Genomic DNA, 13,681 nt, shown 5'->3' on the forward strand with positions numbered 1-13,681 from the left:
CTCAGCAGGAAAACAAGATTCAACTTGATTTTGGCGATTTAATTTTGACTCAGGATCCCTTTCAAATCAGTTGTGTTAGATGGCACACTTGTCATGAAAGAGACAAAAAAAATAATCATTCTCCTAATACGCATGATAGCTATGAGGACAACCAAATATATGTTACTATTCCGTCGGTGGTGGCGCTGTTAAATGTATTCCATCATAAGGCGACGTTTCTATCACTCCCCGGTAATTGTTTCAGTCTTTGCACTAAAGTTTGGTTTATTTATTCAAAAGAGAACATTTATTTCGTTGTTTTTCATGTTCATATTCATATTTGGATTCTGTTATGTAGTTTTTGAGAATCCTGTTACTGACAACACACTCGATTAATAAAATAGCTATTGTATAAACAATATCACGATACAGTAGAAAATGTAGGTCACAATTCAGTGACCTACATATTAAACGTGAATTAATATTGAATGCAGTGCCGAAATACATTTACCAATATAGTCATTATCACAATACTTTAGCCAGGCTAGAATAGATTTTATAACAATACATCATCTAATAAAAAAAATACTGTACAGTAAAGTAACTATAATATGTATTATTCCAATACAGCAACTAACATGGCAATACTGGGCTAATGTATGTACCTTCACATCGTAGCAACAGCAGATAATCTATAATATATGTAGAACCACAATATAATACCGTGGCCAATATTATCGTAATGCAGTAGTTAATATAGATTTTATCGCAATACAGTGGCCAATATTATTGTAATACAGTAGTTAATTTAGGTTTTATCACAATACAGTGGCCAACATTATCGTAATACAGTAGTTAATATAGGTTTTATCACAATACCGTGGCAAATATTATAGTAATACAGTAGTTAATATAGGTTTCGTCACAATACCGTGGCCAATAGTATCGTAATACAGTAGTTGATATAGGTGTTATCGCAATACCGTGGCCAATATTATCGTAATACAGAAGTTGATATTGGTTTTATCACAATATAGTGGCCAATATTACCGTAATACAGAAGTTGATATAGGTTTCGTCACAATACCGTGGCCAATATTAACGTAATACAGTAGTTGATATAGGTTTTATCACAATACCGTGGCCAATATTAACGTAATACAGAAGTTGATATAGGTGTTATTACAATACCGTGGCCAATATTATCGTAATACAGTAGTTAATATAGGTTTAATCACAGTACAGTGGTCAATATTATCGTAATACAATAGTTAATATACGTTTTATCACAATGCAGTGGCCAATAATATCGTAATACAGTAGTTGATATAGGTTTTATCACAATACCGTGGCCAATATTATCGTAATACAGTAATTAAATATATATTTTATCACAATACAATGCCAATATTATCGTAATACAGTAGTTAATATAGATTTCATCACAATACCGTGGCCAATATTATCGTAATACAGTAGTTAATATAGGTTTTATCACAATGCAGTGGCCAATAATATCGTAATACAGTAGTTAATATAGATTTCATCACAATACCATGGCCAATATTATCGTAATACAGTAGTTGATATAGGTTTTATCACAATGCAGTGGCCAATATTATCGTAATACAGTAGTTAAATATAGATTTCATCACAATACAATGCCAATATTATTGTAATACAGTAGTTAATATAGATTTCATCACAATACCATGACCAATATTATCGTAATACAGTAGTTAATATAGATTGCATCACAATACAATGCCAATATTATTGTAATACAGAAGTTGATATAGGTTTTATCACAATGCAGTGGCCAATATTATCGTAATACAGTAGGTAATATAGATTTCATCACAATACCCTGGCCAATATTATCGTAACACAGTAGTGATATAGGTTTTATCACAATACCCTGGCCAATATTATCGTAATACAGTAGTTGATATAGGTTTTATCACAATGCAGTGGCCAATATTATCGTAATACAGTAGTTAAATAGAGATTTCATCACAATACCGTGGTTAATATTATCGTAATACAGTAGTTGATATAGATGTTATCACAATACCGTGGCCAATATTATCGTAATACAGTAGGTAATATAGATTTTATCACAATACCGTAGCTAATATTGTCGTAATACAGTAGTTGATATAGGTTTTATCACAATACCGTGGCCAATATTATCGTAATACAGTAGTTAATATAGATTTCATCACAATACCCTGGCCAATATTATCGTAATACAGTAGTTAATATAGGTTTTATCACAATACAATGGCTAATATTACCGTAATACAGAAGTTGGTATATGTTACAGTACAATATGTTTGTCGATATTAAAGTAATACAGTTGTTGATATAGGTGTCATCACAATACAGTAGTCAATATTATCGTAAAATAGTAGTTTATATATGTTTCAATACAACACAGTGGTCAATGTTCTCGTAATACAGTAGTTTATATAGGTTTAAATACATTAGAATGAGCATAATTGTTCCATGGAAATTATATATAATTACTCAAAGGTTAAATTTCTTTATGAATTACTTCTAATATTGTGGAAATAACCATAAGTAAAGCACAGACTAAAAATAAATGAGTGTTCGCTGCAACATGATTGCCATGGCCTGAAGTTTGTGTGGGCTCATCGCTCAGCGTTGTGTCAATACGCTGCGTGGGATTATTGGTGAATGGTTCACTGGTATCATTCCGCCAGGTCAATGGATCATATGTATTACAAAGATCGGTCTCACAGCATTCTCCACACACGATGCCCTCTACGAACAAAGATTAAAATTTATCTGAAATACATTTGCAGATTTGAACATTCATTAATTGTTGCAACATTAAATTTTGCAAAACACACCCCACCGATCTCCAACTTTAAAGTTGAAATCGGCGATATCGCACTATTTAAATTATAAAACTGAATGCAAAGAATTTCGGAAAAGCAGGTTAATATTCTCGACCGCCGCGAATCAATACTATATACATGTACAAATACCTAAACAACGAAATGTTAGCGATGGTATTGGTTCGTTGAAATCTTGTTCATATCAGAGCATAATCTTTCCCAAACATTGTAGATATGTGTACATATTTCAAATGCACATTGAATTAAATAATTCACTCGTGTTTTCATCTCAGACTTTCACCGTGCTTTTTTTAGCGCGTTTTTACCTGTTTTATTCTCACATATATGCACTCCGCAGACGTGATGTGACTTCTTGACTATGCAGTAACGCCGGAACTCAACTATATTTCGGTCATTATCTTCCGCCCATCCAACCTATAAAGACAGACAGAATTATGAAAACTCTCATCAAACTATTAAACAGTGTTGCATATGGTGATTTAATTTCAATACACACGGTGATGGAAAGATGGGCAGTTGCACAATGACGTGGTCGAACAGCTGCGCATTAAAGCGCGGTGGTCATCGCGCTGCGCGTGTTCGAATTTCATATAAATAAACAATGTATTTCACACGCGTTGTATACGTCGCTATGAGTCCCACATCGAACAGGACGCGGCACGACGACTGTCGTCCTTTAAGTACATCATGTAGCACTCTGGAACGTTATAGTTTTGGGGACTAAAGTGAGAAAATGGCTCATATTTGACAATGTAGTTGACAATGCCATTATCAAATTGTAGATGACTGAGGGAATATTTTTATCGCGACAGATAGTATTATCCACACATGACTCGCTTATTTCACGCAAACATGTGAGGCAGCGTTGCCTCTCGGATCGGACAATATATTTGCCTTGCAAATATGTATTTGTTTTATAGGAACCACGGTACAATAGAAGTGCCTCAAGATCTGGAAGTAGACAACTTGACAGGTTGACTACTTTGGGGTGGGGCAAAAGTGTAGTGGGGGAGGGGATTCTAAATTTCATTCGAAGTCATTATAATTAGTGTGGTTATACAGGAAATTTGATAGGAATTTTACAAAAAAATCTTTCCATTAATTGTTGTGGTAACGGTAACTTTCTAAGTGCTTGAAATGCAACATAAGAACGAAACTTACAAAACACACTTCGTTCTCATTGTTACACTCTTCTTCATATAGCGTGGTATTTTCACTAAACCCGGTGTGACAGTCTTCTACGCCAGATTCCTTTTTTGTTTGACCACACACATAACATGTCAGTACCTCGGAATATCCTTCATGTACAATTACAGCGAAGACGGTGAACACTAATGCACGTGAGAGAAAACAATAAAACAAAGTGTTGAAATCAAAAAGTAAAATACAAGATTGGAATTCAGCTTTAAAAAAGATTTAGAAAATTTAAAAAAAAATGTCTAAGCGGCGTCGAATCCTGAACATCCCTCGTAAATGGCAACATTTCTTTTTCCCTTTGCTTTTTTCAAATGGATATTTATTTGCCTTCCATAATGCAATAGAATTGTGCTTCGCAACAAGGTCAGCGAGCAAACAAAATGCTTAGGCTCGAGCTCCCCTAGGTCGACGTTTATAGTGATGTTAGCAAACAACCTCGATACTTACATATCACGGCGATTAAACTATTGCGCTCCATCTTCCTGCGAATAACTAGAATAACAAAACAGAAAATCACTCTTTGATACTACTTTAATTCACATTCATATACAACTTTAGTATTTACAGTTAACAATATATTCCATACTGTTTTATTCAATTGAGGATTTTTTGAACAGTATACGAGCTATAGGCGGATGAAATTTCGTTAATGAGAGACGGGACACATGGTTCAAATTAGATTGCTGCCTTCGCCAATGGACTCAAATGATATAACAGGTCCCAAAACTGACAAAATGGTCGCTCTGATGTTTAATACTTTAGGAGATCTCTTCGAAAAAAAAATGTAAGCACATGCTGACACCGATCTAGAAAACATTCTTTTTTCGTGAATTGTTCAAACTCTGGACATTTGCAATTTTTAGTAATCCTTAATCTCATAATCGGACAATACAAATTGTGTGAATTATCAAAATATCAACTTAAGTTAGATTCAGAAATATGTTCCCATTGAATACAAAAGTATTCTGCATGAGGTAACTTACAGTGACATACTTCGGGATACTTTATCACAAGGTATGTTTAACAATAGCTAGACAGACGTGGGCTCCTAGTAACCAACAGACCTTTTTTTAAACATGACAGTTAGTATAGTATGCAAACACAGGCCAGACATGATAGATTGTCGTGGTGACATTCAGCTATCATAACGATCGTCACAATTTCTGAATCATCGTCATGACCTTGACTGTAGTCACGAGTGTATCAGGTCTTCCTTACTCACGTACAGAGATGTTTTTGCAGTCACCGTGCACAAATCTAACACGTCGTGACAGAGAGAGATGTTTTTGATATTGATCCTTGAACTGTACAAATAATGACAGGTGGTGCAATGATAATGGGAACGTTGTGAGACTCACATATATAATTATTATACATATGTCACCGTAACGCCGTACGTTACAGCGTGCCATAATTTTGCGGTAGTTTACGGGCTATTTTCATCCTACCATATAAGGGAATGCGAATTCCAAATATGGATTGATTGCGCACGTAAACAAGGCTGCCACCCCCGGTTTGACGGGATTCAACACACAGAAGTTCGCTGACTCTGTTCTATACATTTTGGATTTCGGCATTCCCATGACGTATCTTTGGAAGGAAAAGATGTATAATAATAAAGTTATTACGAGGATACCTCAAAATATGCACTCAGACAGTACGCCGTTGCATCGACCTCCGCTGCGCGTCGCTCGATACTGTCTTCGTGCATATTTTAATGTATCCACGTAATAACCTCATATTATTGTGCAATGTACATGCAGGTGATAATGTTATTATTACTATTATCAACATATTCATGCTACCATCTATAAATATGGTTGTCTTGGCTAGAAAGACTAGAGATTTGACTCAATCATCATACTAATTTTTAATCCAGTGTCAACACCACATTAAATAATATGTGTCCTGTGTTTTACAAAAACTACTATTTGTAATTATTAAATGTAATTATGTAAATCGCACTAAGTTGTAGAAGCCTACCTTTAGCGCCTGTAAAATAAGCAACCGTAAATCCAACGATGAACTTGTTTAACAAGTGTGCCTTCTGTTATCACGACAATGTAGCTATAGACAACAACACCCACTGACTGTGAAGTCATATGTATTTATCTTTGTTGGGTATTAACATATTAACATATACTTGAAATTCATCATACTTGGTGTATAGCGTTGATATTAGTATGTAATCGGGTCAATACTGCATGTTGCATATTACCCTATAGTCGTACTACAAGGCACGATTAGTAACAACATTTGAACTATATAAAACAGATGGCTTGTGGACACTAAGAATGTATATACTCCACATACTGCAAACGTAACACACGTGTAATGCTCAGATATACACACGGTGTGACAGGCTACAAATGTTTTAATTTGCTCGAGTCACACACAGCAATGTCCAGGATAGCTATTACATATATCGAGGGGTACCTGTGTGTTATAAATTATATTTTGTTCAACTTCACTGTGTGTACGTATGAATGAAAAATACACACGTTTTCAGACGTCTACCGGGATAATGACGATTGTTAACGGCCTGTTTAGGGTCGAAGTTCCAATACATGTCCATGTCCAGTAGGTGCCCACTGTCGTACTCGTCTGATGCCGTGTTAGTGAAATATGTTGCAGGAATTGAAAAAAAAATGAAAATTGCAACTCCAGATTTTCATATTCCGTCCCAATTATATTTTAAACGAATTGTTTTTTGGTGTAAACTTCGATGTCTTAAAATAAAGCAACACATACTACATTACGTCATTTATAAAATATAATTTTAATGACTTAAACGTGATGTAATTGTGACGTATTTGGAAAAAAAGGAATGCTAATAACAGTATTAACTTATCTTACAAGAAAGTGATAACGTTTCTTATAAAAAAACAACAACGTTGTTTGCATATTATTGTAAAATCTAATTACAGTGATATTTGAAAACAACACAATCCACGCCCGGGGTTCACCTATGAATGTTTCTCGCCAAGACTTGAGGGCAATAGAGGAAACTAAATACAAAATGAGTCCCGTAGTTAAATAGCGTTTAACATTTACACTACATCAGTATATGCACCAAACATTGGTTATTGACACCATGGGTACTACATATTCTCCGAATTTTCCTGTCATTCGGGAAAATATGACTGCATATGATTTTTTTCACCATATGAAATCAAACGAAATCGCCATTTTGTTTTGTGCAAGAGTAGTTCAATGACCATGCATTTTATCAGAATTTTTTGAAATTTTAGTTAAATTAAATAAAAATCTGGCGATACGTTTGAATGACAGTTCACTGCCTCAATACAGTGCCAGTACTGTTCGCAGTGTAGCACAGATCACTTAGCGTTAACTATCGAAACAATTACAACTTAAATAGCATTATAATTTAACCATATCCTCTGTTGCTCACGTGTGACGCCCTCTTCGTCGTTGTCGTTCAACAATTTCCTTAAAACCCCAATTCTTTATTTTGATACAGTAACTCGGTGCGTTCTGTTTCAAAAGTGTCCTATTTCTGCGATGCGAATAGTCAATGACATATCTGCCTTCATCTAGACATTCTGAAATCATCTTACGTAACATACTTCGAAATGTCGCCAAGTCTTCATCAAAACTGTCACCGTACTCCCTGACCTTGAGCCAGAAAGTGTTGTTGAAGTGTTGATACAGTTTAAAATCAGCGCTGTTTATTTTCAAAATTCGCTGTGTTTTCCAATCGTTAAGTTCTGATCGCAGTTTGTCGTTCCTTGTATTCTGCTTCATATACAGGATATCTTCAAATTCCCAGCATAAAAGCTTCTTCAACAAAATGAGCGATTCATCAAAATATTCAGCAATCATGACCAAACCAAAATCCTTCGTTGCCTGTTGTATCACGTGATCAACGAGTGTTTCATTGTCATTGTTTTCAGGGTCAAGCCCGACATCAAATATTTGTCTATTTCTCAGTAATGTTTTAAAGTATGGGCTCTTAATACGTTTAAGATACAGGTTTGGATTTGACAAAAACATTTCGAATGGTTCTTGTCTTTCAGTGTTTCGTAGCCGGAGGATGCGAGAAACATGAAAAAATCCAAAAATTGACTCGTATACAGCTACGGGGTGGCGTAGAATTGTTATAAACGTAGCATTTGGAATCACCTTGGCGATAGCTGGTTTACTGAAGGGAACGTGACTAACTAGCATGCTGTACCGGGAACCTGGAAGAGGAGGCAACAAGTGCTCCGCCATTTCACTGTTGAAGCGTTGTGTTCTCGAAAAAAAACCAGGATCATGACGCGATGGTAATACAAATGACAAGTGATTACTGAGTCCAAAACGTGCGAGTATTGAGAAAACTGTCGTACTAGCTGTCTTGTATGTCTTCAAGAACGCCACTTTTGTGACAAGGGAATTGCACGCTGCGTGCTGCTGCTGATACCTGATCATCGGCGATACTTGCAATGAAGTGGTATTGACTTGCATTAAGGTGGTACTGACTTGCATTAAACTGGTATTGGAATGCAACCTGAATACGAAAGAAAATGAAATCGATTATTTTAAACTGTTTGATATACAGTTTGTATGAACAGCATATTACAGGTGCAATTTTCAATTAAAAATATACGGAAAACCGGCGGGCGGTAACAGAAATTACACAGAAGTACGTAGAACTTCTAATTTAGAAAAAAAAATCTAAATTTTACATAATTTGATAAAATGTACCCAGAACATTTAACGGTCATTTTAGATTTATGAAAATTACGGAGTTTTGTCCTCTCTTGCTGCGAAATTGAATGTACCAAACCCTGATCACATTGTGTTCACCACCCTCACATTACATTAGAAACAGACCCATACACAACGATCCAAGAAAATAGTAGTCACGAGACCCAAATAATTACTGTACTTTTATTTGTTTTGTTGAAGGTATTTTAGTATTTTAGACTGCGTTGATTCAGTGTAAAATTCAATTTTGGATTATAATAATTCAAGCTACGGGCTAAGCGGGTGGATAAATATGTATAAAATAGTTATTACTGAGATCAAAGACAAATAAACAGGTTTGTAATTTACAGAATGGAAAAAATTTCCATCATTCTTAGTTGTTGGAACAGAGGAGAAGCATAGGAATGCGAATTAGAGAAAATGATGAGGCGTAATGTTTGTTTGTTTTTTCTGTAAGAGATATATTGGTTGAAGTAGAGTTGCAATATGTAATATGTGTATTGGAGAATAAAATATGTTTAGGTACAAAATGTCTTAGTTGTGAAATTGATTCAATTTTTATCTTCGTGGGCTTTCCATGTCATATTCTAGACGCCCAGGTATTTAACGGTACATACGCCCTCAGTCGGTGACACGTTAACACTTAGGCTGCCCTCAGGAGTGACCGATCGTTGTAGTGTTTTAATTTTCATGTAATTTTTTTCGGGATTTATAATAAATTTATTATCCATTCACCATTCACGAATTAAAAGTCGTTATCAATTTCTGAGATAATGAGTTTATTGGTTTGAATGAATTTAAAAGGGTAATGTCAGCTGCAAAAAGTCGAAAGTAAAAGTAATCGGTAGAAGTGACTATAATCACAGTCCCTCTATCTATGATAAAGGGACTGTGTTATAATATAAAAATAAGATCGGACCTAGAATCGACCATTGTGGGACCCCGCCCGCACGTTGTAGGTACAAATTGCTGTCAAATTGCTTACAAAGGTGGACAAAGGTAGTGTTATACACTAAAGTAGAGAACAAGACCTCTAATACCATATAGTGTTCTAGTTTGCGGCAAAGAATTTCATGAGTGATTACTGGTGTTGAAGGCTGTTTTGAGATCGAGTTGTCAGCCATTTCCTACACCGGGTCAGCAAAGAAAAGTTTCGTACTGTGTTAGTATAGAAGCCAAATTGGGTATCAATGAGTACAGATTTGTTTTAAAGAAATATAACTAATTGCTTATTAACGATTGATTCACATACTTCACACGCTCAAGATAGGGGGTGGATATTGAACGGTAGTTGTTGACAACATTTATTTAACAGAACCTTTTTTTATAAATGGGAATGACCTCTGCTATTTTAAAAGCATCGGGAAATATACCTTGACAAAGTGAACAATTGACAACGAGGGCAAACTGGTGATGAACGATATTCATGCATGCTTGACTATTTTTGAAGGGCGCCATCATGTCCAACTGATAACCCAAGATCTTGAGAATTCCTGGTTAGGAAGACTTCAAAAAATTGTTCGGCAAAATGGGCAGGGTGGTCCGCCGCCTAACAGTGAGCAATATATTCTACGTAATCTAAAAAGTTGTTGTCGTAACCTTGACTAACAGAGCCAGTGGTGCAATATGCGTTCATTACCACCGATACTATCTGGCGGAATATATGGGGGGGGGGGGGACAAGGTGATAAATGATATGAGATGCAACAAAACTGATGTAAATAAATCACTGATATTTACCTATATATACCCCAATACTCACCTGCATCTCGGCATTATTTGCTTCTTTACGCTTGTCCATTGGTTAAGAGGGAATAATGTCACGAAAACTCCGTATTCTACGAATGTTATTACACATAAAATAACAAATGCAGCTAATATAGTTGATTTTCTCGTCTCAGCAGACATGACAGCGACTCTAATAACTAAGCTGTGGCCTACGAATACCATGACCACAGTCACCGCCTGAAAACACTATTCATTCTTTGTGTTTGAATGAACTGTTCTGAACAATGGTGTATAGGTATTTCTACACATACACTCATTTTACGGGTCAACAGGATCATTTTTGCACAATTGTTCAAGAGGTCATGTATTTTAACGTAGTGACCTGACGTTCGATCATCTAAACATCGGCACTATTTAGAACCTTGTCTTTCCGTTTAAGGTACAGAAGGAGTTAAATTTCATAACGGAGCTGCCTTCGCCTAAGACATCGACAATCAACTGTACCGTATATTGCTTCTCAGAGTTTAATGCACTCGTACGCACTAAATACCTGATGGGCGGGCCGCGGCCACTGCCCTCTCTATCAATACACGACAGAATACAGTCCGTATTCAATCTGGAGCAGAATCAATAACAGTGTTGTTATAGTCTGACCCCTTATTTGTACAATTGGAACTATTGCAATGTTACAGCACTGTGTGGACTTGAACTTGAGTTTTAATGCTGTCAAAACTAAAGTATCACGAGTAAAGACCGTGACCGGGGTTGCTCCTATGACCACATGTTACCAAGAATGGTGTGGCTATTTGATCATGATTCAGATTCAAAAAAGTAATCCGATAATAATAAAAATTTTAAAGGGCGGTGGTCGTCGCGCTGCGCGTGTTCGAATTTTATGTAAATAAACAATGTATTTTACACGCGTTGTATACGTCGCTATGAGTTTCATATCGAACAGGACGCGGCGCGACGACTGCCGCCCTTTAAACGCCGCATAGCCAGCACAAAAAGGCGACACTGATTGTCAGCCAGTTACACTCTAATGCTTGGGTATGTGCACATTAAAAATTTAAATGGCAGCAGATTTATGATACATTCTTATTAAATTAAAAGATTACCAAAATCTAAGATGTGTCAGTAAATAGATGTCCCGGTTTATTTAATACTTTTATGCATGGAACTGATGCACTGTTTGCAGTAGGCGTCGCCCCGTCGACACAGAGGGCGCAATATGCAAATCTGATTCACGTACATGCTTTATCCTGACGTCATGACGTCATAGACTTTCCATAATACTGTGCTTTACCCGATAGAAATACTGTAATATTATATTCAAATATAAAAGTGTGATCACTATTCTCTGTTTTAATTCGGCATATTCAATTTATTTGGTGCTGATCGCAAAATAAATGCCATGACATCAAAGTCAGTCGTGATTTCAGTGGCCCGAACTTGCATTGCTTTCTGATATTTGGTGAAAATAATGTCTAACTGATTTGCGTCTGATGTACATATACTATATATCTGCTATTAAATGAAAAAAATATTCATTATTTGATGTTATAGAATCCCACAGTTCCAGTGTCTGTCGGGTGATCACAACAACGACTGACAGAACTAAAAAACAAATTTTCAATAAACATAGTATTGGTGTCATTCATTGTTTAATATTAGTCTGCTTAGTTATCAGTATTTCAAATTAAAACAAATCTGAATTTGCTTTTGTCCTGGTTTATTTAATACCATTATGTATAGAACAGATGCACTAGTTCACAGTTCAGTATAAATATGACGTATTTTGATCACGTGCAGTGTTTTTCAAGTATTATGTATATTGATGATTTAGTTTGCATAATCAAATTGCGGTAATCGCGAATTTGAATGATTGCGAAGAACTGTTATCTCACACAGTTAAACGTTGACGCTTTGAGTAAAATGATATCGGTTGACAGCCTGAAAGAAATCAAAATTAAAAAAAGAACACTTAAAGCGCGGTGGTCGTCGCGCAGCTCGTGTTCGAATTTCATGTAAATAAACAATGTATTTTACACGCGTTGTATACGTCACTATGAGTCCCACATCGAACAGGACGCGGCACGGCGATTGCCGCCCTTTAAAATATCTTGATGAAAATAAAGAAAACATAACACTCATTTGTCTGTCTATGTACTACACTCTGATCTGCCGTATCGGAAACCAACATGATACTGTCATGAACGCATTGCAACATGGACTATATAACTTAGACTCTTTTTTCAGTCTCGAGACTGTTATACTTCACTCAACGGTATTTGTTATTATACCAGGGTCACCGCAGCGGACAAGAGACTTGAACCTAGTCAAGGACTAACAGCGCACCACTATAGATGACCGCGAGGTATATGTCCTTATTATTACTGGGTACGAAAATAAACTGGAGGTCAAAGTTTAAAACGCTTGAAAAGATCAAAGATCAGTTTGTAAAAAACATCAGGTGATAACCAAAGATAACCAAGGTTTTATATTCACCATACATATAGAATTGCGTGGTGTTCATGGCCAGTCATGAACTTGGACATACGCTTGAGACACCTTAAAAGTATTACCTATACGAATTCCTTGGCAAGTTATCATGACAAATTAGGTTACGATTTATGTCAACGGTGACGGTAATACTTGACTTGTCAAGGCAAAGTATTCATCATGGCTAATAGGAATCTGATTTCAAATCACGACGACTGGAGTTTTGATCACCGCAATGACCGCGGGGGATATGAATCCTCCGACAGCGAGGTAGATATCTTAGACCTACAGTTACGTCCACCCGTCGCACACGACGACCTCCCCTCAACGCTGGCGGACACCGATGTGCTTTTACACCAAGACAGTTTTGGATATAATTCAGGAATAGCTGTAGTACCCGGTGAGATACGTGTCTTATTTACTCCATTAAGTATGTGTGGTTTTTATCAGCGCTAGCGCACAATATACGTATGCGTGATGGTACAGTGATTAACCTACATGAAAACACGAAAAATAATTATTTCACTATAGTAACATTATTATACTATAATTCACTATCAAATTTAGCATTTTGTCGGGAACTAACACAGCATTTTTGCAAAAAGTTGATGACCAGTATCTCTTATCTAATACGGGCTATCTTTGTAGTATTTAAGTTCCGAAATAGTAAATGACAACCGA

At 36.1% G+C, this 13,681-nt stretch overlaps 1 protein-coding gene across 1 annotated transcript; it reads right to left on the minus strand.

The window, feature by feature from the left end:
* Positions 1 to 2,515: 2,515 nt before the first annotated feature.
* Positions 2,516 to 10,678, minus strand: LOC102805456 (uncharacterized). Its single transcript, XM_006824674.3, has 6 exons — positions 10,533 to 10,678; positions 7,474 to 8,571; positions 4,509 to 4,543; positions 4,026 to 4,195; positions 3,170 to 3,278; positions 2,516 to 2,766 (listed from the first exon to the last, which is right to left on the minus strand). The coding sequence occupies exons 1-6, from the start codon at positions 10,676 to 10,678 to the stop codon at positions 2,516 to 2,518; spliced, it is 1,809 nt and encodes a 602-aa protein (XP_006824737.2).
* Between the last annotated feature and the right edge of the window lie 3,003 nt (positions 10,679 to 13,681).

Source organism: Saccoglossus kowalevskii, chromosome 7 (assembly GCF_978046115.1).
Source record: "Saccoglossus kowalevskii chromosome 7, keSacKowa6.1, whole genome shotgun sequence".
Lineage (NCBI taxonomy): Eukaryota > Metazoa > Hemichordata > Enteropneusta > Harrimaniidae > Saccoglossus > Saccoglossus kowalevskii.

Bases quoted from the DNA above. Each gene is read 5' to 3' on its own strand.
- LOC102805456 (XM_006824674.3), bottom strand. From the start codon at position 10,678: ATGTCTGCTGAGACGAGAAAATCAACTATATTAGCTGCATTTGTTATT. The intron at 8,572-10,532 runs GTGAGTATTGGG...TTTCGTATTCAG, and splicing joins CAAATAATGCCGAGATGCAG to GTTGCATTCCAATACCAGTT. The intron at 4,196-4,508 runs GTAAGTATCGAG...CACGTGCATTAG, and splicing joins TAGTTTAATCGCCGTGATAT to TGTTCACCGTCTTCGCTGTA.